This window comes from Actinia tenebrosa, unplaced genomic scaffold, assembly GCF_029948245.1.
Source record: "Actinia tenebrosa isolate PJP-AT-01 unplaced genomic scaffold, QUT_ActTen_1.0 PGA_scaffold0__85_contigs__length_37466705, whole genome shotgun sequence".
Taxonomy (NCBI): Eukaryota; Metazoa; Cnidaria; class Anthozoa; order Actiniaria; family Actiniidae; genus Actinia; species Actinia tenebrosa.
Window position 1 is genome coordinate 16,997,960 of NW_028292569.1, and position 25,175 is coordinate 17,023,134.

The 25,175-nt window shown below is 37.9% G+C and overlaps 4 protein-coding genes across 5 annotated transcripts; 3 read left to right on the plus strand and 1 right to left on the minus strand.

Annotated features, from left to right (window-relative positions):
* Positions 1-751: 751 nt before the first annotated feature.
* Positions 752-6,575, plus strand: LOC148913607 (uncharacterized). Its single transcript, XM_089036086.1, has 5 exons — positions 752-1,128; positions 3,079-3,267; positions 3,449-3,612; positions 4,651-4,758; positions 4,968-6,575. The coding sequence occupies exons 1-5, from the start codon at positions 752-754 to the stop codon at positions 5,201-5,203; spliced, it is 1,074 nt and encodes a 357-aa protein (XP_088892212.1). The 3' UTR covers positions 5,204-6,575.
* Positions 6,576-8,487: 1,912 nt separating this feature from the next.
* LOC148913608 (lactadherin-like) lies at positions 8,488-11,923 on the plus strand. Of its 2 annotated transcripts, none has more exons than XM_089033647.1 (4): positions 8,488-8,977; positions 9,424-9,544; positions 10,382-10,651; positions 11,508-11,753. In XM_089033647.1, exons 1-4 carry the CDS (start codon positions 8,609-8,611, stop codon positions 11,522-11,524), a joined length of 777 nt encoding a protein of 258 aa, XP_088889773.1. In that variant the 5' UTR covers positions 8,488-8,608; the 3' UTR covers positions 11,525-11,753. The 2 variants fall into 2 exon arrangements, with proteins under 2 accessions (XP_088889773.1, XP_088889772.1); XM_089033646.1 differs by having other exon boundaries at positions 8,493-8,977; positions 10,382-10,692; positions 11,508-11,923.
* Positions 11,924-13,398: 1,475 nt separating this feature from the next.
* LOC116294222 (ciliary microtubule inner protein 5) lies at positions 13,399-15,682 on the minus strand. Its single transcript, XM_031701780.2, has 3 exons — positions 15,288-15,682; positions 14,932-14,971; positions 13,399-13,895 (listed from the first exon to the last, which is right to left on the minus strand). Exons 1-3 carry the CDS (start codon positions 15,530-15,532, stop codon positions 13,710-13,712), a joined length of 471 nt encoding a protein of 156 aa, XP_031557640.1. The 5' UTR covers positions 15,533-15,682; the 3' UTR covers positions 13,399-13,709.
* Positions 15,683-18,782: 3,100 nt separating this feature from the next.
* LOC116294151 (elongation factor 1-alpha) lies at positions 18,783-23,993 on the plus strand. The gene is made up of 7 exons (XM_031701699.1): positions 18,783-18,835; positions 19,336-19,540; positions 20,344-20,523; positions 20,939-21,235; positions 22,033-22,186; positions 22,555-22,811; positions 23,475-23,993. Exons 2-7 carry the CDS (start codon positions 19,373-19,375, stop codon positions 23,832-23,834), a joined length of 1,416 nt encoding a protein of 471 aa, XP_031557559.1. The 5' UTR covers positions 18,783-18,835; positions 19,336-19,372; the 3' UTR covers positions 23,835-23,993.
* The last annotated feature ends 1,182 nt before the right edge of the window (positions 23,994-25,175 follow it).

Sequence of the window (25,175 nt, forward strand, 5' to 3'; positions counted from 1 at the left end):
GGGGGGGGGGGGGGGAGGCTCAGGTGTTGCTTTAAGTATTTGCAGTTTACTAATATATACCACAAGTTGGTTCGTTGTCCTGGAATATTAAATACAGAATTAAAAAATAAATTCCATACGATAATTCACCGAGGTCTACTTTTGTCATATGGTATAACTAATGCAAATAATTTTTTCTCATAGCATATTCGAACGTCAATTTAAAGTTCACCCAAAATGAATGACCTATTTGCTTGCAGTCCTGCTCAAATCAGTGATGAATACTCCGAAATGCGTGACAAGGAATGGGCACAACTATGTACCAAGTATATAAACGAGTTAATGATGGAGCAAATTGTCACTGAGGACAGGGAGCCAAGCCTCTTTTCTCGAGCCGACTTCCTTATATCAACTCTGAGAGCTCACCACTTTTGCCGCACAGGAAAAGAGATTGCAGTCCTTCCAAAAGGCAAGGATGACGGATTTCATGCAAAGCTGTTGTTAAGCGAAGAGCCCAGAAATGAGAGAGATGATCATGCATACCAGCAATACAGTCTCACCCCCGAAGATGCTGTGAAGTGCGAAACTACCTAATCTTCCTGATAAATACAGAAAATGCCAATCGAGCAGGGCCTTGTGCCAAATGGACTATACATATTTCGAATCAGAAGACGACCCAAAACGTTAGGGGGGTTAATCCTTAACTTCTCAAATGACCTTCGCCTGATGATTATCAGGTACATCAAGTACTTCAGACAACTGCTGATTAAAGATGGTTCTGAGACGGATGCCATGTTTCCTAAACTCGACCGGATCGCCTTATACTAACTCGCATGTGCACCATGCCTTGAAGCAGTTTGTAGCCAAGACTGGTTGTCTGCGAGAAGAGAGTGTATCAGGCTTTTCCTCAAGCATTGATCAGGCACTGTATTGTTACGAACACAAGGGGTTTAAGCTCTCCAGAGAAAACAAACTCGCAAGCAAGATGGGACATTCGCGAGCAACAGCCGACCGCCACTACAACTTAATAAATAAGATGCAGGCAGCCTCTGATGCCCATGACACGATCACCACTTTAATGGATGGCAAATTAGAAGAAAAAGCCTTGGAACTCGAAGCTGAAGATGAAAGGATGAACCTGAAGTGGACGTGAAGTCATTCCAGGAAACTGAGAAGGGTTCGGATGTCATACCACCATCAGAAAACGCCGATGTTGGACGATCCTCGATCTGCTACAAAAGGCGCCAGTGGTCAATAGCAGACACTAAGAAGATAGAAGATGTCTGCAGGAATGAAATCACCAGCGTGAAGTGCCCACGAGAGATATGATTATCCGAAAACTAATTAATAACAAGGAAACCTTTGAAATAACTCAAAGGGAGGGTACTGAACGTGCCTACCAAAAGGTAAAGCATATGCGTCGAAATTATCAAATAGAAAAAAAGTAGTATGATATATATCTACATATAGCTAATAAAACGTTTTTCTTTAAAGTGCAATAGTTTATTTAGCATCAATTAACTTTTACCCACATGAGTTGTACCATTGTTATGTAGCTACCATGCAGAGGATGATATGTAAAATCATATGAAATTGTATACCATTTTATATAGCGATCATACAGAAGATGGTAAATTATAAAATCAACTATAATCGATGTATTTGTGACAAAATAAGCCCACCGAGCTTAATGATGCACTGATATTTGTTTCCAAGTAAAAATATAAAATATTAAAATATTACGTGTGCGATCAACAATTAATTATACAATCAATTTTCCCATTTCCCAATTTTTTAAAGTATATGTTTAACAATTAAAACTGCATTTTCCCGCATGCTCCCTTGAGTAATAACGAAGCAATAATAAAATTGCTGTTTCAATTGTTATATTATACATAAAAGACAAAAAAAAAGTATTCTTGTGAGACCCTGACCGGTCAGTAGTGCCTCAGTAAACCCCGTCATAGTTGTAAAAACGATATAAGCTCATTTTAAGGGCTAGGGTTTGTCCATTTGAAAGAAACTTTAATATGTTGAGGGGCATGTAAAAGAGTATTGGTATTATTTACCTTAAATTATGTCGCTGCTTTTGTACATTTTTTTTTTAATTTTAGAATTTTGATTTTCAAAAATTTTCCATGGCTGACAGCTTAACAATGAAAACAAATGAACTCCATATTCATACTCTTGATGCATTAACTTAAATCATCCTTAATTTTCCTCTGAGTTCTCTAAATGATTCTTTGTCATTCTGAACAAAACATTTATGATTGTGGGAAGACCACCGGTTTTTTAGACTAGATTTACAGATAAATTACTTATCTCGGCTATGACGTCATCGATTGCGCAACCCAACTTGCCATTGTGCAAGTTTCGGCAACTATAATCACTTGCCATAAGATGGCTTCAATTGATTAACCCTATGTGAAGTTTCTGGACATGCACCTTTTTGTACTCAACTTAAAAATCATATCCACCATGATTCTGCAATATGCTAACTGGACTTGAACTTCTTAACTACGCCGCTCCTTTCGGATACCAGGCTAATAGGTCATACTTGGCCAGATCAAAGCCCTAACCAAGCTCTATTGATCCTATGAATAGCTGTGAGTTTGGTTGTCATGGTAACGTTTCCCGTGATTTTGAAGGTTCCCGACCGAAAACACCGCCTCCAGGAGAAGTGTTCTAATTCTTAAGGAAAGTTGTTAATCTTGAACGTACGTTACTTTGCTATGTATCACGTGTCCCTCCCAATATATCCCGAGTTTCATGCTATTGACTTGGGATTTGTTCAAGCAATGTGTCTTCTAATTTCAATCTAAAAGTGTACCAAATGACCGATAACTATAGTAGTAGTAGTAGTAGTAGTAGTAGTAGTAGTAGTAATAGTAGTAGTAGTAGTAGTAGTAGTAGTAGTAGTAGTAGTAGTAGTAGTAGTAGTAGTAGTAGTAGTAGGTAGTGGTAGTGGTAGTGGTAGTGGTAGTGGTAGTGGTAGTGGTAGTGGTAGTGGTAGTGGTAGTGGTTTTGGTGGGAGTGGTAGTAGCGGTGTCGGTGGGAGTGGTGGTGACAATTTCCTGTGCCACATTGTTTCATTTATAGGTGCTCGCGTATCTCAGTTGGTTACGCGTTCACACGAATTACGCGTGAAATTTCTGTAATAGTCTATTACTCCAATCACAGGCCCTACATCTCCACTGCCATATTGGTTTGGATATTGCTGATTCTTCTATCGCATTTCGTATTCAAAGACAACACCTACCCAGATATCTCGATTACCATCAATAACAGGTAAATTTTAAGTTTTGTTTAGCTTTTTGGTAGCTGCAATAATACAAGGGGGTCGTGCTCGTGCTCGTGCTCGTGCTTATCGTACACAAATAAAATGAATTACCGTAAATATGTTATGTTATGTTCATTTTCAATTGTATGACTTTTTTTTTAAAGTATATGATTTGATTGCATGTTTCAGGCGTCTGTTCGGCATCATGTCGTATTTCTTCTTCTTCTTCAACATCCTGGTCGGTTTATGGGCGGGCTTGCTTCGTGTTGTGAAAGGAGCAGTGATCGGGTTGGTATACCTGCCTCGAGTAGATCGTACCACTATGATGAAAGGATATCGGAGATTCGACAAAGGTATATATACACAATATTTGAATAATACACAGCTCCATGAAGAGAAAAATAAATGACGTTTATTTTATCTGGGGACTCCGCATAAAATAGCTTTCAATCCAAGGTATCACAACTTAAAACCGGCAGGGATGTATTAAGTATTTTTCCACGTAAACACAAAAGAACTTACAATAAAAGTTCGTTAGAACATGCTTGTACTGACATCACCATATTAGGTCGTTTCGCATAGAAATCCGGATTTTTTCAGATCGGATCTAGAATCAGTTATGGGAATCAATCGCTTGGTCTATCGACAAGACGAAGGAGGGAGCAGCGCACAGCTCCCAGCAGCTACCTGCTCCTAACCGCATCCAGGATACCCTTAAAAAGACCCTAAGGTATTAGCCTTTCAGGAGTTACGCGTTCCATCATGGCACTGTTTTAGGGAACACTTTCATAGTGATATGGTGTCGTGTTTTTCGCTTGCTCGTAGTAAAGAGTAATATAAAATTAGTTATGTGGCGTCCTTTTCGCTTGCTCATGTTAAAGCTTACCCCCTTGGTTCCATTAATGGTTTCGTTATTCAAATATTGAAATTTATTATTCTTTCCTAGAATTTGAAGACTAGTCAGGATTCAAAATAATAACCGATTCAAACTCAATATCTAATTGGATTATTCCATAAAAGGTACACCATAATCCAATCAGAATTCGAGTATTGAATCGGTTATTATTTCAAATCCCGAGACTTCGTGTACTCAGAAAAAATGATAAATTTAAATGTTCGAATAATGAAACCATTAATGGAACCTTGGAGGGTACACTTGAGCCGTTTTGACTGTAAAGAGTGGTAGAAACTCAAAACTGGGCCATAAAGCAACGCCATTATACAACTTCTGAAAGGCCAATTGTCTGATTGATGCATCCATTAGACCATGGTCTCTTGATGCATCGCGGCAGAATCCCTGGGGGAAATTCATTACTATTTCGTATGAAAATAACATGTAATTGCAAAGTGCTTGTTGTTGTTGTGTGTAATATTTAAATTGTCTTTCTTAGCTTACATGGCCTACATTGGATTCCTCAGTGTACTTGTGGCTTTCAAACACCCTGTTATGCTATGTTTCTGTCAGTTGCTTCTCGAAGGAGTACACAGAAGAGGAACAGGTATTGCTATTGCTATTGCTATTGTGAACTTTTAAACTGCAATTTCCCGATTGGATATTTTTGATTAACGTAACAAAAAAATTGCTCGAAGCTACTGCGTTTACTTATTTTAAAAAGCACCTTGAAAAATACTATAAAGGTTATCAAGTTTATAAACTTCCCATATTTGAACTCTTAAAGTTTTAACACATTCCTTGATTTTTCTTGAGGTTCAAAAACCTTTCCTAGCAGGCCTTGTGTTTCTGGCAAGGCTTTGAACCGTTGGTTTCTTGCGGTGCTGCTCGTGCGTAACCCAAGCCTCGTGCGTTACCGTAAACAAGGTGCCCGTATTGTTTTAAAGTTGCCATCCACAAGTGACGTGAAGCTTAAGATGCATTCAAGCGATTTGGAAGACGATTATGATTCTCCCCCACCAAATACCATGCGCCTTCTGCATGTCCACTAACTTGGTCTGATTGGGAAGTAAAAATGTAGATAGGTGACTTGCTCAAACAAAGAAAATACACCTACACCTACACCTACAACTACACCTACACCTACACCTACACTTGCATCTGCACCTACACCTGCACCTGCACCTACACCTGCACCTGCACCTACACCTACACCTACACCTGCACCTGCGCCTACACCTGCACCTGCACCTGCACCTACACCTACACCTATGCCTACACCTGCACCTGCACCTGCACCTACACCTATGCCTACACCTACACCTGCACCTACACCTGCACCTACACCTACACCTATGCCTACACCTACACCTACGACCTGCGACCTGCGACCTACTTCCTACCACCTACCACCTAGCACCTACACCTACACCTACACCTACACCTACACTCCCCTACACCTACACCTACACCTACACCTGCCCCTACACCTGCACCTGCACCTGCACCTACACCTATGCCTACACCTGCACCTGCACCTGCACCTACACCTACACCTATGCCTACACCTGCACCTACACCTGCACCTACACCTGCACCTACACCTATGCCTACACCTACACCTACGACCTGCGACCTGCGACCTGCGACCTGCGACCTACTTCCTACCACCTAGCACCTACACCTACACCTACACTCCCCTACACCTACGCCTACACCTACACCTACACCTGCACCCACACCTACACCTACGCCTACACCTACACCTATGCCTATACCTACACCTACACCTATGTCTTCACCTTGCATATACACCTACATTTATAACATTTTGTCTTTGCTTAGTTATACTTAAGGACTGGCTTTTATATTACAGGACCAGTTTACTTAGCTTCTCGCTTTTATGTTTTATGTCAGCAGTGACACTAAATATTGCATGCCCTGATGTAGATGATACCGCATGATGCTTCTGCTCTGTCACTTAAGGAAATGACGACGTTATTCTTTAGAATGACAGAAACTGTCTGTGTGACTACAAATAGGGGTAATTACTTAATTTATTTTATTGTAAAGCTTTAGTTATATAAAAGAGTATATTAGAAAGCTTTTCCCGCGGCAAGACTCTATATTAGTCATATTTCTCTTATTTGTGCCCATATTTAAACAGGAACATGGAGTTTAGCTTAGGGCTAGTTTAAAATTAAGTCCTGTATAAATAAATGTGATTACAAAATAAAATAAAATACATAGAAATACAGATTACTTACCATATAAATACATTAAGTACAAAATTAAAAGTGTTCTCTGTAATCTACCTTGCGCTTGAAATCGCTTTGGCCTTGGGCTTATGAACTCCTTGAGATTAGAGATCTGCCTTATAGCTAGGGAAAGTTCATTAAATGTGCGAGCTCTATTCATACGAAACTACCATAGTATTTACTGTTATTGGCTAAAGAAAGACGCAATAATTCTCGGTGGCGTGTGCGGTAGATATGAATTTCTGTTGGATGTTTAAATTCGCCAATATAGGTAATCTCGCGCTACACCATTATTAGATTTGAAGATTAAGATAGACTCTAAGTCACCCCGCCGCTTCTACAGGTCAGGCCGGCTAAATGATATTGGGCAATTAGAACTCAACATACTCAACTTATTTGTTTCCATGATACTTGCAACCCGCCGATGAATAGAGTCTGTCCCAAACAACTACAGTATCCCAAACACTACAGCCATTGCAAGCGTATACACCTCACTCTAGCTATTTTTAGATTGGAAAGGCCTATCTTATATTGCTTTAATTATCGCCTACTTATTGCTTATCGCGCCTTCGGAATAGGTGTATCTTCACGGCATAACCATTAACACGTCGCAGCAGTTAAGATATGGGATGAGATCCACGACTGTTTTGATATGAAGTAAACAGCGAGGAAGAGGAACATGAAGACCACCGCTACCAAGGGAGAGGGAGGGAGGGGGTTACCTAACAAGTCCAACAATATATATATCTGAAATTAATTTATACTGCTTTGTGCTAATTAATTATGCAGTAAAAATAGTATGAAATTTTAGAGCGATAGAGCGAAAAACAGCTGGAACATGTTAATGTATCTGGCATCCTAAGTAAAGGAAAAATTAAGTGTGTAAAGCGACAGAAACTTTTCAGAAACTAGAGTTGTGCTTCGGGGTCAAACATGGACTGTATAGCGGCTGCCAGAGGCGCCTTCACATGCTTTAAGTTCGACCCCGTTGAGCTGCGCCACTGCTGTACTTTGAACTGGTGATTAGCGATGACAAGATGACAAGGTTTTGTTCCTTGTTCCTCTTGTTTCTTCACCTAATTTCGATTTCTGATAAACTTTTGATATCAACAAAATGGATCAGAATTTCTGCATATCGCTGTATATACATGTATACATATTACAAAAATTTCTTTGTATTTGAATGTGTTTGAAATTACGTTATCTTTTGCAAAACTTAAAATATTAATAAACCTGATATCGATGGATTTACATCCTTTTTAATTATGCCATAATAACTACACAATATATACCTCTACCAAAATCTTTCTTAGAAGGGGCAATAATGAGTATACATAGAGAAAAAGATTGTATCTCTTCTAGGAATGATACGGAAAGCACGAAAAGTTCTGCCTAGACATGCGCGTATTGAAGAAATAGAAAACGCGCGCGCGTGCTGTGTGCAGTTGTAAAGCACGCGGGGTTGGCAGAACACGAGAGAAGTGTTAGGAGAAGCACGACGCGTTGGGGAACGCTTCTCGAGTGTTCTGCCAATCCCCAAGTGCTTTATATCTCCACACAGCACACAAGCAAGGTTTCTATTTCTATTACAAAAATACAAATTTCAATAACTGTTTTTTTGGATAGGAATGACGCAAAGTGAAAATACGCGCGCGTGCTGTGTCCTCTCATAAAGCACGTGCTCCCAACCAAACAAAACGCGAGATTTATAACAGTTTATATTATAATACTCTTTACTGCACAATGGCCCTACCATTATTGGATTATTTGCCATTTCTGATGAGTATTATCTAAGTCCTAAGGTTGTTTATGTAAAAATAGTTTTGCGACGTCATTTGTTCGATTATCTAAACAGCAGCAGGATCCTGGGCACGCGTGAAACGGCGATACAGATACTTTCTTATTTGTGTAAATGCTTTTCCCACATATTACGACTGAATTAAAAAACGATAAACAATGAATTTAAAGCAAGTATATTATCAGTATATCTTGGCGCAAGTACAATTGCTGATTACCTACTGGCACAATTAGCTTTGTAACATTTGTAATTAAGTTTATTAAGTCTTTTTGGCAATTTCCCATGCAAAAGAGTTAAGACTTACTAAAGTTTGAAGTTGAAGCTTCTTCATTAACAATAACTTTGGCGATCAGAACTGAACGCATTCTTCTTGAACTGCAGTTCAGCTAGTTTTTCGAACAATGCCTCTTATTTTCATTATAGTTCTAACTTTCTGGATATCAGGCCATTCTCATGCACAGAATGATGTTTTATCATTTGATGCTGCTAATATCTCCGTTATGAGAAATTCGAAAGAAAAATTTCATTTTGCTAATTTTGTGAAGCACGATTTCAAGTACTTGAAGGTCGAACCCGTTGAAGTCTTGGAAGTCAACACAGCAAATATTTGCCTTCTGAACTGTGTGAAGAATTTACAGTGCATTTCGTACAACCTGGCAAGATTTCCTAGTGCTAATGGCAGAGTCCGGTGTGAGATACTCAAAGAAGACATGTTTAGAGGGCGCCAAAGCTTTGTGGACAGCCAAGACTTTATTCATTTCTCTTTACAGGTAGTAAAGTTTGCCTGCTTGCATGCTTGCATGCTTGCCTGCTTGCTTGTTGTTGGCTTGTTTGCTTGCTTGTTGTTAGCTTACATGCAGTTTGCTTGTTTCGTTGGCCTGTTGGCTTGCTTGTTCAGTGGCTTGTTAGTTAGCAATTGCTTGCTCGCTTCTTTTTGTTCCAGCTATGTCATCCATCCTGGAATTCTTTTAGACCTAACCTACAAAGCAACGTGTGCATTTTGAAAATGGAAACTTTTAAACCAGTTTCACACACTTTCAAATATTATCATGTTCTTATAAGTGACCAATTAACCAATACATTTAATTGTCGCTCTTTTAAAAATATCTTTTCGATACTGCTAAACATTGCGCTCTTTACTAACATCAAGTCTTCCATTGATTGTTAGATCTCTCTCTTTATTTTTCCTTTGCATATGAATGGTTATTAATAATAGTCCAAGTGTTTGAATAATCCATGTAAGAATGGTGGTACCTGTATCCCTAACTACAATAACAATACCTATCACTGTTTGTGTCATCCAAAAAATCTTCATCTTGGCTGGAGCTGCGAGTTTCGTAAGTAGTATTATGTTATATTCGCTTTTTTCATATTACCCTATAATGGTTTGCTTTTCTTTTAGGGGTAACTGGTCACGAACTATGTCATGGCAAAACGTCATGAAATTAAAAGTTTTTCAATGAAATTTACCGACAATATATACCTGCGTTTATCTGAAAATACTGATTATCGATTCATGCTAAGCTTATTTTAAACATCTTTTTCATTTATTGGATGCATTTACGGCAACTTCTTTAAGCTTCTTCAGCATAATATATACGTGCGCTCCCTTCCCCCCAGGTCATCCCCCAAAACCGCGATGTTTTACAGAGAATGTGAAATCTGCGTTTAATCCAAAAGTAAACCATACATTCAATACGATTTTGAATTATTGGAGACTGATCTGCCAAAATAAATGCACGCATGCCCAACTGTTTTCCACACACAGTAATTTTTATAAAGCTCCTCCCCATTACGTGGCTGGCAAAGATTAGAATCCCCAAGTCAAAAGGTAGTTTGAAACCTGAGGAGTTGCGAGATTTCCTGTTAACTGAATTTTATATTGGCAACTTGTATGCTGACAAAGCAGAAATTATATCTTTGCATGTTGGCGTCATTTGACTCCCACTACCAAGATAAAAAAATTTAAAAATAGAAAGAAAGAAAGAACAAAAAAAAAAAAAACAAAAACAAAAAAAAACAACGATGCTTTGCGACCGAATTTCCTTTCTTATACAAATTTGTATTCCCTCATGAGAATAGTAAAAGTGAAAGAAAGTGTGCAATGGATTCTGGTACTAGGAGTCAAATGACGCCATCATACAAACTTCCTATTTTGTTGGAATGTTTTGTAGCTTGTTATAAACCTTTGGGAATGCGAGATGGGCGAATTAAAGACTATCAAATCACAGCATCTGTGCCATCAGAACAACAACCGTGGCTGGCTCGACTGCGGAAAGCTGGAGGCGGATGGGTGCCAGAAAATGCTACGGCCGGAGAATACTTGGAAATCCGCTTTCTTAATGACACGCTGATATCCAAAATTGCTACGCAAGGAAGAAGTCACGCGATCTACGAGCACTGGGTCAAGCAATACAAACTGCAGTATCTGAAAAGCGACGCAAGTAAGACATGGGGATCATATCCTCCTGGGAAAAAGTGGTTTGTACGTAGTCAATGGTCGATTTCAATTTTAAGATAAAGAATTCAAAATGTTCATTTTCTAATTTGGGGGGTTTGTCTTTTCTTTGGTTTTTAGGCTGCGTTCATAATGTATGGCAGGGGGGGAGGGGGCAGGTGAAATTGAGGGGGATCGGGAAAATTTTGGTAGGAAAAAGGGAAGGATGGGCAAATTTTTATCAGAAAAATGGGGGGGGGAATGCACAATTTTTGGAAGATACAAGCTTTGCGTAGTGGGGATCGTATTTTTTGTATGGCTTTAACAGGGGTGTTAAGAATTATTCTGGACATTTCAAATTTTCACCTGCCCCCCCCCCCCCCGAACGCAGACTTAGGTGGGGGGAAGAAGGACTTTGTTGCATGCAATGGAGCTTTTGCACCATTACGTGATGGCATGGTGAGTCCCATCACGCGGCTTGTGATGTGATTGAGTGTTAGGGATGGCTGAGGGAAGGACGGTTTTTACTCAGAGCCAAATTTCCAAATTTCCACTGTATATAAGTACAGCATTTTTCCATAGGGAAATCGCCATTTATGATCAGGACGATCAAACCTCAACGGCACCAATAACACAGTAGATCATCAGCTCATCTGGAAAAGGAGGGGGCACACCTCCATCACCTCCTCCCTTAGATCCGCCCCTGTATGCCTTAACACCATATCTTGGCCTGTAGACAACCACCTCCCCTAACCTATTTCACCAATGTACCAATACCGGTGCTAATGCATTAAACGTTCTCGGCCTGAAATCATCCTTTGCTACACTTTGCTACAATTTATGTTTTTGGTTTTCATTTTTAGACAGTATTTTCAGTTAACAAAAACAAAGAAACAGTGGTGGTTGTGAGACTGTCGGTGCCATTAAGAACAAAGGGAATACGCATTATTGTTGTCAAGTATAATGTGAAGCCAGGATTGAGGGTTGAGATCTTTGGTTGCACTAATCCTCCTGAAGAACTGCTAGCTACGATTGGTCTCTAAATTACGGTTCTTCGAATGTGCACCAATCATTTAAGTACTGTTTAATAAACAGTTTTCCCATTTCAAGCCATGTGTCACTCCCTAGAGTATATTTCCTTTCAGTAGTTACAACATGAGAAGACACCAATGAATATAGACTGATAACTCAAACAAAGAGAAGGGCTACCATAATGATTGCTAACATCTACATTTAGTAAGTGAAGGGGCTACCCTCATTAAATTCAAGGCGTTGTCAAGAGAGAGACACATGGTCTTAAATTAAGGAACATCTCTCCCTACTCATGACAAGCGGCTTTAATAGGTCCATATGACTTAAACAATCATTGGCCAGGATTAATTTTTATCACTTTTTTTTAATCTTTAAATTAATTTACAAAGCCACCCCTTCTGAATCCACCCTTGTTTGGTTACTGCTGATTTAAGGTCTTATAAAATTTTTAAAAAACAAGGTAGACTTTTCAATTTAAATCTAATTGAATGACTTCTAACCTGAAGAAAAATGTTTTGTTTTTGCATTACTTAATAGACTTAGTGGACCCTATAGCTGGGAGCATTTAATATGGTGAGGGGGCATAAAGATGTTAAGGGGCCTAGATACTCGGAAAGATAAAAAGGAGAGGGTGGTAAGTTAAGGGGGGATTGGTAATTGTTCTACTCTGCCATGTGGAGAAGCTGGGGGGATTTAAAAAATTCAACATCTTCATGCACTCCTGTCATATATAATGAACCTTCCATTACAGTCATAACTTAAAAATGGGATTATGGCATCAAAAAAAAAAAAAAAAAAAAATCAACTATATTAATTTTGCTAAATCTACTATTTTTTAAAGTCTTGGAATGAGATAGGACCACCATTTTTGGTCATCGGCCACAGGAAAGGTCTAACCATTTGCAGATATTTTAGAGCAAAGGTAGCACCATTTACTCAAACATTCTAAGACCGAGATTATTGGTTCAGCCGCAGCTTGAACCCACAATCTCCCACACAATAGTGCTTTGCAAAAGTAAATGAGCTGGTAAATATAATAACCTTACAAATATAAACTAGTAAGCTTTAATAATTTTAGGTAGATAGAAGGACGTTTTATTAACATTAGAAATGTGTAATATCCATATATTAATGCTTACATTTATTGCATGTATATTTGGCACACTTTATAATATTTAGCATTTAGATGTTCATACCATCTTAAGAATTTACATTAGATACTCTCAAATTGTTACAAAATATGTTCTCTCTCTTCATATATATATATACATATGTACATTCTCTGTGATTCTAGGTGTTATTCTAGTCTTATTATTCATTGATGCTGTGAGGCTTGTAGTTATCCCAGGTCTTAACCCCCAAGTGTCACCTGTCAGTGGGCAGAGGAACCAGGTAATATTGTAAATTGTGGATTGGAATTGTTAGGGGGATACTATTCAAATCTAAATGCTGATATGCATACATTAATGAAGCATCATTTGAAATATGAAAGAGATTGAGAGCAGCCAAGTGAGTTCACTTCATGGCTGAGTGGCTAGGTTAGGGTTAGGGTTGGGATAGACATTGTAATATTATTTGGTGCCAATGGTGCTCGTTTCAGTTCTTGTGTGGAGAACCAAAATCCTTGAAAAATCACACTCATGTGTTCAGAAACGTATGTCCCCATACACCACAATACTACCAGGAACCAAGACACTTAACAACACAACTGAAAACTGAACATTAATCCTAGCTGTTGTTATTCATTTGACTGTGCCAAAACTACAACTACCAGAATCCCTTGCACACATTCTTTTGTTCAGCTATTTAATTAGCATCAATTGTCATTGCGAAGCATTTTGGTAGTTGTAGTCAAACAGTGCCACCATGCATAGGTGCATGGGGAAGGGAATTGCAATTCTCTGCAGTCTCTTCCATGCCTCATCACTCAATTATCCAAGATCACGATGGCTGAAAAATACATATAGTAGATCCCTAAAAAATTCATCAACCATTGAAACCATTACATTTTAAAGTTTCTCTTGACCAGAGAATCAGTCACTCGTAAAAAGTTCTTTGTTTCGCTTAAGTCTGTAGTTTGTAAGCCTTTCAAGCCTTTGCATGGCATCAGCAGGTGCACTCTTTATTCTATGCCCAATGTGCTGATTGGTTGTATTTGGGGAGCTTTGTGAGAACACTGTTACTTGACTAGGAAGTTCCTTCTTGACCTTTAGATTTCCCTGTGAATAAAAAAAAAGGAATTTATGTGAGGCTTTAGATCCTTACCAAACCGCAGAAGGATGAAATAACTTGGGTAGTGTTCAGACAATGTTTTTTGAGTGCTAACCCAATTGCTCTATTTCACTATGACGTCACATCAAAACAATTTATTGTTTAAACGCAAAGGTCGTCGGAGGGGGTCAAATCAACACAAATTCGCCGAAAATTGCTCTAACACCCGTATCTTTGTCTCCCTGATTTAAGTAGGGCGCTTGTGCCCGGCTATAAGAATTAGAGACATTTTAAAATAAAGTTATTATTATTATCAATCCACCAAGAGAAGTTGAATATAGCCAGCAAACGCTCAGAATATTTTTTAGTACATATTAACACATATTATATCTGAAAACCAGGCCATTTTAGATTAGACTGTTTCGCTAGGAGCAAATTTTGTTGAATTTTCTATTGTATTTTGCGATTCTATCCCCCACGTAAACAAGCAGTGACATCATAGTGAAATAGGGCAACTGTTATCAGTCATATGTTCCTCCATGATCCATGTACAGCACTGATGAAATATATAAGGAAAAATATCTAACATGGAGTGATTGACAGACCTCTGTCTCTCTATTCTTGGTTTGCAATCAATCCCAAGAGAGCACAATAACAAAAGGGATGTCCGCCATGTTGGAAGATATAACAAAAGAATTCATTTAAAAATCTTTTGTCAAATTCTTCCCTCATGGTGACTATGACGTCTATTGCAAACGTAGAATAGTTCATCTAACAGAACTGATGAATCATGTATATGGACAAATTAACATATAACATGGAGTGATTGCCCAGTTTTGTGAATTCAATTTCATTCGATTGCCAAATCCAATTGAATCCAATCATTCGATTGGATTTGTTTGTTTACATTTGATTGATTACGCTAGGTGATTGACAGACCTCTGTCCCTACATATTCCGTGTACAGAACTGATGACAAATGTATGTAATCTTAAGCAACTTTCTTTAAAATGGCTAAAGGATTTTATTAAGATTTAAAGCATACCTTCTGGTCATAATCAGCTAAAAAGCCCCAGTTTTCTTCCCTGTGATAAAAAATAATAAAATAGATATCTATCGTAAAAACCCATGGGTAAATGAATAAATAATGATTCAAATCCATAATTACAGTATACAAGTCTTAAAATGCTAAAATTACTCAAAGTTCACAGGCTCTAAGGCGCCTTGGAACCAACAATGAACTAGCACAATAAAGCAATGTAAAAAAAGGTAAGATGTTAATGAAAATTTCTGGATACAGAAACAAACAGCTTCCTTTAATTTTCGAAAGAAAAAGCAAACAAAATCAGCAAATAAAAGGCTCATCAAACGCTTCGAAGAAACACGTCGAATGAGGCCTACCATTTCAGAACCATTGTCTTTTCATTCCTACATTGATTCTTCCATATTTCATCTTCTCTAACCACATCACATTTAGCGTATTCTCTTTGGGAATATGTCCTCGGCGGAGCTGATTTTACTCTTTCTTTCACTGTCTTTGGTGTACATTTTTCATGGTAAAAACTAGTGGGGGAGCTTCGCCACTGAGATTCTGGAAAACGATAGCCAGCTGAAGTCGATCGCATCCCTGCATTCGTCGAAGACATCGTATTTACCAATAACTGGATGTAATGTAGTATTTAAGTCCTTAGATCGCAAAAAAACGAAGATTTTAAAATCAAACACGACCATCAGTTTCTCTCAGTGTACAAATGACTTTGTGATGAGCGCTATGTTAAGTCACATGACTTCTGAAGATTTACTCCGTTGCACAGCAACAAGAAAACAGGGCCAAGTCATTGAATATGCATGATTCAAGGCAGAGGCGTTGAGAGAGGTTTTAGCCTGCTGTGCAGACGTTTTTAGTGTCGTTTCAGCTGTTTAAAAAGTTTTGCCGTGTGACAAGCTAGGTTGGTGACCTTCTTGACGAGTAAATTTCTCGAAAGACCTAGTACCAAACTTGTTTCTCGAGCTTGACGCTTCACGTTGCGCCATGTCATGCCATTTAATGAAACTTTTTCCGGCTGAACTGAAAATGTTTAACACGTAACAGCGTTATAGCCGTTTTCTTTCACTTTCCAAATAAGTTCAGTGATGCATAAGGCCGCTTGAACCAGGGAATTTTACGAGAATTGATATTATCTTTTTCTTTCCCCCTTTTGCCCCTAGTTTCTTACACCCACCGTACCCTTACAAGGTAACTGTTACCAACGATATCGAGAAGAGCAAAAGGGGGTGACTAACCCGCCGACATAAATTTATTGGAAGATAATAAAATTTCATAGATATCAAATACAATGTTAAAAACAGCCCATACACATATTTACGAAGGCACGCGAGGTCCTCGAAGTTGGAGGGTATTTTGTCTCTCTCAGAGGGTCATTCTGATTGACAATTTTGTTTTTCTCGTATTCTCGAAAATAAAGCTATATTTCGAAAAACGAAGAATAGGCCCGATTTGTTATGGCTATAGGTCTACCTTATAGTAGTATATGAGCGAATTTTGTTTTTAAGGGGGCTCGGGGTAACCGGTTCATGTGAATCATAGTTCGATGACTATATAGGAATATCTCTCAGTTGCCACGAAGGTTTTGTGCCCAAAGTAGATTACCAAAATTAAAGTTCTTGTTTGTTAATATGGTTCGTTTGCTCATAGTTAGTAACTATGATTTGTTATGAATTGGTTGAAGTAATGACATCACACCGAAGAGCTAAGGATTTTATATATGACAGTAGTTGTAGTGTGTGTGGAGGGAACCTCACGAAAGTGCCCCGTACGGGGAGTGGTGGTTGTAAAATATAAAATATAAATATTTTATTGTACTCTTTTAAGATATGAACATTCCAAAACTGAACTGCAAAATTTAAAATTCTGACGACCTCAGACCACGGTGCTGCGGGCTGCGGGCTGCGGGCTGCGGGCTGCGGGCTGCGGGCTGCGGGCTGCGGGCTGCGGGCTGCGGGCTGCGGGCTGCGGGCTGCGGGCTGCGGGCTGCGGGCTGCGGGCTGCGGGCTGCGGGCTGCGGGCTGCGGGCTGCGGGCTGCGGGCTGCGGGCTGCGGGCTGCGGGCTGCGGGCTGCGGGCTGCGGGCTGCGATAGGGAACACTTTTCCGCACAAAACTAGTTTTGGGTTATTTTTATAGGTCAACTGATGATTTTATACGCAATAATCACTTAATGTTTGAACTATAGGAGACAGCCTTGTATTAAAAAACACGCCAAAAACACATCGTTTTATCAAAGTTAAGAAAGTCTTTGATGTAGATGAGTCAAGGGTCACTTGATTGCGTTTGGTTTCCATAGTGAGTGAACACGTGTGTCATAAACCAAAGGATTGTTGTTGTCCTTTTGTTGTCCTTAATTATCAATTATGTATCTAAACAAAAACCCTTGACAAAAGACTTTGTGACCATTGATACTCAATAATGATTAACTAGCCACAAGACAGACGGTTGTAGAATATACCTCCTTAATTCTTGATTGACATATGTCAATCATATTTAAGGAGTTTACTTCATATATATATATCACACGCGCTAAGATTAGTTAACAAAATCTTCATCGACTCATATGAGGGAGATAATTCTACATTGCATATATACAAATTGAACGCATAAGAAAATACCTACATAAGTATTTACTGCGACTCAGTAACGCCTTTCACAAGTAATGGCGTGAATTACGTCACTTTTTATGATGCTTTGAAAACGGCATCATTTTGTAATTTCAAGCAAATAAAATAAAAGAATCACTTTGTTGTTTACAAGCACTGTATGTAATCAACATTGTTAGTTACAATCAAGGTTCACTGCGACTCAGTAACGCCCTTCACAAGTAATTGCGTGTAGTAATTAAGTCATTTGTCATGACGCTTTGAAAACGGCATCATTTTGTAAGTTCAGGCAAATAAAATGAAAGAATCACTCTATTGTTTACAAGCACTGTATGTAATTAATATTGTTAGTTACAATCAAGGAATAATGTAAAAAGCTCACATAAGTAAGACTTTTTCGCTAGTGATTTGGAAAATCTCGACTTTCAACTTTTTAAACAATACTCTGAATAATCTTCAGGTATAATATGATTCTTTTAATAATAGACATGTTTCGGCAGTGCTGCTGCCATCATCAGTGGCGTAATGATCGCAAAGCTAACTCAGTTATAATACTCTTAGTAATAATACTCTGAATACATTTTCGGCTGGTGGGATCTACCGTCAGGAACGGAAATACCAATGTCAAGACATTTTACTTATTTTTAGGGATGGACCATGAGATAATGAGGAGTGAAGGCCGGAAGCAGGAGTTCAGTTACCAGTCAGTACACGGTAAATTATAGGCTGCACGGTATGTCGTTTTTCCGTATGTGAAGTGCTTGCTCGATATTTTTTTTGGGAGTTACGTAACCCCCCCCCCCCCCCTCCCTCCCCAAATTATCTAATGGTCCGTCGGCGTCGAATTATAATTTATCATAAGCAAATCTCAAACAAAAACCTAAACAGCCTATTGTAAAATAAAAGATTGCATGAACAAAGCATTTAGTTTTCTTTGTGTAATCATATAAAACGTGTGTTTTTATAACAACAAAAAAATTCCTATTAATTTGAATTAAATTTAGTGAGTTTAAAGCTATGTCCTGGACGTTATTTCATTTTATTATTATACTATATTGTAAATTTTTGGATTTTCGGGTGGTTTGTCCAGATTTCAAAAAGAAGAAATCGATAACTATCCGTGCCTTCCTCGGAAACCGGAAATTAGTCGAGCTCTTTCGAGTGCTTTCGATTTGTGGTCGATTGCACAATCAAAGGGCTTCATTATGCAATTGTATACTCCCCCCTCTAAGAGCTAGTATAAATTGTGTCGTGGGCATGTGACCGTCCTTTTTCCTTTCACTAGCAAGACCGTGTGGTAAGTGAGATATAATGCTGTTTTATTCTCGCTCAATCCTGCTCGAATTTTATCCATCTGTGTCAAATGTCGCATAATTTACAATATGTGTTAACCTCTGTATCAATTGTAGCTGTTATTTTAAGCAAATAACAAAGGACGACTAACAAATTCGGGTTTGAATTCTCGACTTTCCCGAAACGTTTGTAGTTCATTCAAACGTGTCTCTTCATTTGGTTTTCTCAAATTTTCATACCATTTTGATCGTAAATACGCCCCGATAAGTTAAATAAGATTAATTTTCGTGCTTCAAATGATGATATTCTCTTTTTATATTTCAAAATGTTAACCTAGTGTCGAGAATGTCTTGAAACTTAAGGTGGTGACGTGGTCGCCGGCGTTCTTATCACGCTGATTTAGATCTAAAAGTTTCTACCCCAAGAAATTTACTACCATACATCCAAAAACTTTTTCTTCTTTATCCCAGTTTGACAATTGCAAACGTATCCTTTTTTTAACAGCGTCGGTGAAACTAAGTCAGGATATCCAACATCAAACATGCCTCCCAAGGAAGATAAAAAAGATAAGAAAGAAAAGGAACACGTTAACATAGTCGTCATTGGCCATGTCGACTCTGGTAAATCTACCACCACTGGTCACTTGATCTTCAAATGTGGAGGTATTGATAAGCGTGCCATTGAAAAGTTCGAAAAGGAGGCAACAGAGGTAAGCTCACGTTGATCTACATTTCCATTACTACCAAAACCAGTCTATCAAAATCTGATAAATTTTGCAAAGCATGTAAACACCGTTTAAAACCGTAACCAAAAATGTAACGAATCAGATTGAATGTCTCCAAGCCTTTGATTGATCTTGGTTTGTCAAAAGAACTGAAAACTATCACATTGCCAAAAATGATAGGGGGGATTCTAATGGTAGTAGCATTTAGTCACTCCACTGAAATTTCAATTGAAATTAGAAAAAGATGAGAATGCCAGATATATCCCAGAGAAAAATACCCTCAAAACACAGAAGAGAAACAACAAATAACTCTACTTACCATTGAAACCAAGCCAGGCAGGACTCTATGCCACCCATGATTTCCATGGGAAAGCAAGTAGAGTCCCATTTTTTCTTATTTTGGACTGGATCTAATGTGATTGGATCCAATGCAAGTAATAGAAATTTATGGGGCTTTTGGAGCTTAAATTCCCAATGTCTCCATTTTTACAGCTTGTAGCAGCCTTAAAGTTGGCAGAAATGTAGGCAATGTGGTGTTCTCTTCAAATGTGAACATTTCAAAACTGAATTACAAAATGTGATGTCACATTTCAGCAATCTATTGGGTTTGATAAAAGCACATGTACATGGTTTTAAGTCAAATAAAGTAACTAAGCATTTAGAGAACTAATAATACTTGTAACACTGGTTAAAGTTTCTGCCTATTTATATTGTTTCCTATTTTGCTATCAGTTAACTTTTGCCTCAAACATTTGCTAAGGAAATTTTTCTAATCCTGTTCTCAACAGATGGGCAAAGGGTCTTTCAAGTATGCTTGGGTATTGGACAAGCTCAAGGCTGAGCGTGAACGTGGTATCACTATCGACATTGCCCTTTGGAAGTTTGAAACCACCAAGTACTATGTTACGGTCATTGATGCCCCTGGCCATCGTGATTTCATCAAAAACATGATCACTGGTACATCCCAGGTAAGAAAATTTGCAAGGCATGTTCAGTGGCTAAATTTTTGTTGTACATAAGGAAGGAAGACTTTAAACAGTTGTGGACTTAAATCTAGGTCAGATCCAGAATTTTTTAAAGAGGAATTACAGGAAAGGTGGTACCTAATGCAAATCTAATGCGTTTACCTAACAAGTTTACCTAATTGATAAGGCAGCAATAGATCGGATTAGGATTTGGAAATTGATTTGTGGAGGGAGAAAAAGCCAGAGAACCTGGAGGAAAGACCCTCAAAGCACAGGAGAGAACCAACAAACAGTTTTAAAATCACATGCAAATATGTACAAATCCCATACTATAATACAACTCATATTTTTGCCTCTTGGTTGTAACCTGACTTGCACATTAATCTAAACCATGGAAATTGCTTTTTATTGCTTGTAGGCTGACTGTGCTGTTCTTATTGTGGCATCTGGCACTGGTGAGTTTGAAGCTGGTATTTCGAAGAATGGTCAAACTCGTGAACATGCTCTCTTGGCTTTCACCCTTGGAGTCAAGCAAATGATTGTTGCCTGCAACAAGATGGACAATACTGAGCCACCTTACAGTGAAGATCGATTCAAGGAAATTGAAAAGGAAGTTTCCAACTACTTGAAGAAGATTGGTTATAATCCCAAAAAGATCCACTTTGTACCCATATCTGGATGGCATGGAGACAACATGTTGGAGAAATCTGATAATGTTAGTAGAATTTTAATATAGCAAACCTAAATTTCTACTGAGTGGGGAAACAATTCAGTGATAGTATTTTCAAAGCATAAATAAATTAGTAATCATTATCAATAATGCTCTTTTAAGTTTGCCTTTGTTTGGGTTTTGCCTCTGTGGCATGCAAATGTTTTCTCTTCTTTTATTAAGGCCTATTGTATAGTAAAAATTTATGTACTACAGAGCAATACAAGTTGATTAGATTACCACAGCTTTTGGTAAAATGGGTGAATATTTACCGTGCCATTACTTTAGCTGGGGCCACTAACACAGCAAGAACCAATGAAATTGTAGAATGAAAACAATACATTGCAACTCAAGGTAGTGGAGCCAATCAAAAACCAGCAGAAAACAATAGCCTTTCAACATATTCTTTTTCTCCCCATGAGAAAATGACCATGGTTATTTAGTTTACAGGTAATATCAGGGTCAAGCAATCATTCGATCATGCATTCTTTTTTTCTGATTGGCTCAACTTTGGCTTGGTATTGATTTCAAATTTATCCTACAATTTCATTGGTTCTTGCTGTCTAGGTGACCCTGATTATGGTAGTAACACTGTAACATATGACTAAGGCTGAGCAAAAGAGACCTAAACTGCATTAGTTTATTGTTGTATATAAGGTAGAACAAAAAAGACAGGCCTTCTATAAGATAGTTTGCTTTTGATAATAAAGTAAAGGGCTACAAAGGAAAAAATATTGAAAGCATCTGAATCAGTTTTATTAATCGCTCCACAATTAAAAGTCATTTATTCTCTTTTTAACTAGATGAAATGGTGGAGTGGATTTGAATTATTTAACAAGTCTGCAGGAGCAAAAACTGGCTACACTCTCTTTGATGCTCTGGATGATGTTAATATTCCAGAACGTCCTACAAAAAAGGCACTGCGTCTGCCTCTGCAGGATGTATACAAGATTGGAGGTAATTAAAATTATGCTGCACACACAAGTAGGCAGAGGTCAATAAGAAGTGGGTAGAAGTCAATAAGTCCTGGTAGTAAAACTTGTCACCAACCATAGGAATGAGTGATTGTGATTGGATTATGATACCGATTTTGCACTCTCCTGATTGGCAAAAGTTTTTTTTTAATTTTAAACTTTGTTGAAGTTATCCCTGTTAGTGTGTCTGTACAGTAACTACATATATATTTAGGGTTTTCATTGATTTTTGAAATAATAGGAGTGTCATGGTATTTCAGCTGTTCTCTGATAATTGATGAAAAATCTTGTTTATGTATATTGTAATGTACAATAAGTAAATATACTAAAGGTTTGCATTTTCCAATTTAGGTATTGGAACAGTTCCAGTTGGACGTGTGGAAACTGGCATTTTGAAGCCTGGCATGCTGGTAACCTTTGCTCCAGTAAATTTGACCACTGAAGTAAAATCTGTTGAAATGCATCACCAAGCCTTAACTGAAGCACTTCCTGGTGACAATGTTGGTTTCAATGTCAAGAACTTGTCTGTTAAGGATATTAAGCGAGGTTTTGTTGCTGGAGATTCCAAGAACGATCCACCAAAAAACATTGGCTTCTTCGATGCTCAGGTAAATTTGACATATGCTTATTTCAATTAACTTGGACAACAAGAAAGAGTGAAAGCAATTAAGAATAATGACTTGAATACTTGTTTCATGTTCAATTTACATGTGCATAAAATGTGAGGCAAGGATCAATGAGTACTCCAGCCTCAAATATCCATATAATTTTTCTATGTAATGCCTTAGTAAGTTTTAGATTTCTTGGGACTTTCTTTATTGAAATGATTTTATAAAATAATTGGGATACTGCGTGCGTTATGATTGGTCGAAAACCATGTTTGATGAGAGTATCAAAACATGCTACCGTCATTTTTAATCTATCACGAGCACTCATTGGTCAGTTTGAATAAAACTGCACGTAGGGAGAATTTACTTAGACTTTGCTTTTTTTCGTTCTTTTCGCACGCTTGTTATTTTATAAAACAAATGAAAAACAGTTTTCTGTGTTTGATACTCTGATCAAAACACTTGGGATGTTGGAAGAACACTTGAGAAGCTGGAAACCATTCTGCTACGCGGAGTGGTTTCCTACGCTCCTCTCATGTTCTCTAAACATCCCGCCTGTTTTTATCAGAGTATCAAACACAAAAACTGTTTTTGATTTGTTAAATCAATATTCTATGTTTAGCTTTGATTGGCTCAACTTAAAAAAACATTTTTTCCATCTAGGTCATTGTTCTTAATCATCCTGGTGAGATCCACAATGGGTATTCTCCAGTTCTGGATTGCCACACGGCCCACATTGCTTGCAAGTTTCATGAGATCAAAAATAAGGGTGACAAGAGATCAGGTAAAGTCCTGGAAGAATTTCCAAAGTCAATCAAAAGTGGTGATGCTGCCCTGGTTACCCTTCAACCCTCTAAGGATATGTGTGTTGAAAAGTATGCTAGTTATGCACCTCTTGGTCGTTTTGCTGTCCGTGACATGAAGCAAACAGTTGCTGTGGGTATCATCAAAGATGTGACTGAAAAGGAAGTGAAAGGTAGACAGACAAAGGCAGCACAGAAGCAGCTGAAGTCTAAAAAGTAACTTAGTGCAACAGCATTTTCAGTAAAGAACATGAAAAGGACTGTTCTGTTCTTTCAACATTAGTGGAAACACGAACCATCTGCAATTACTAAAATCCATGGTGGCTTTAATTGATAAATAAATGTTGCAGTTAATACCAATAAAATGCTTAAAGTCTGATATTTGTTGTTGTGGAAGGGGTTGTGACTTAAGGTTGACCGCCTACTTTTGAACGTTCGATTTAAGCCCAAGATGTGCACGTGCTCAAAAATTGCTGGAAAATCTACAAGATTTTATTGAAGAACCATATGTATTTTGAGCTTCAACCGGGCAAAACCCTCAAATTTTGCATGGGACTATTTTTTTATAGCTTATTCGAAAAAAACTCATTAAAAAATGTAGGCCATATCAACATTATTAAAAAAGTTTATTTCTAACATGAAAAAATAGATTTTTGTTTGACTTGATGATATTTTTTAAGGGCACTGAAACCACAAAATATGACAAATCAATGTATCTGTCTTTTTGTCGAAAATATCCATGTATTTATATTGAGAATGATTCACTAGCCTTCATTTATGCAATCATATAGTCTGCAAATAACTATTATCTTATGAATCTTTTTTTCCTATCACTGGTGGTGCAAGTGTTTCTCCAAAAGCTCGCGCGTAGGCTGCAATTAAATGCTGATTATCTCAAAAACAAGCACCATAAACTGAAAGCGTTATTTATTCTTGATAGTATCAGTGTTTGAAATAACAGATCTACTTCCCTTTGGGTATTGATGGAAAAATAAATAACAAAAGACCAGGTGGCCATGTTGGAGGATATATCAAAAGAATTCATTGACAATTCTTTTGTTAAGTTCCTTCAACATGGCAGCCATGAAAACCATCGATATCCTGACGTGAAAGTGCCGGCAGAGCAGTTCTAGTAGTATGAGGTGTTTTTTTGCATGACCACTAGATACATTGGTCTGGTTTACTGTAATTTATGGTTTCTTTATTTCTTGTCTTCATTGATTGCAGAACTTCAAGATTTTGGAGTTTCCCAAAGTTTGTCATAGCAGAAGTAATACTTAAATTTTGTAATCTGAATTTTGTGTTTTCTTTGATTTTCAAGCCTGAAATTATACTAAAACAATTATTCAACCTCTGGTTCAGTGATTACCGTAAATATACCTTGACACTCACCAATTATTCAACCTCTGGTTCAGTGATTACCGTGAATATACCTTGACACTCAAAGACTTGAAGCTTGGTAAATACAAAGACTTAATGCTTGGTAAATACATGCCAATTATTGTCAAATAAATGTAGCAAATAATACATTCAATACAACTTTCTTCAATGGATCAAATAA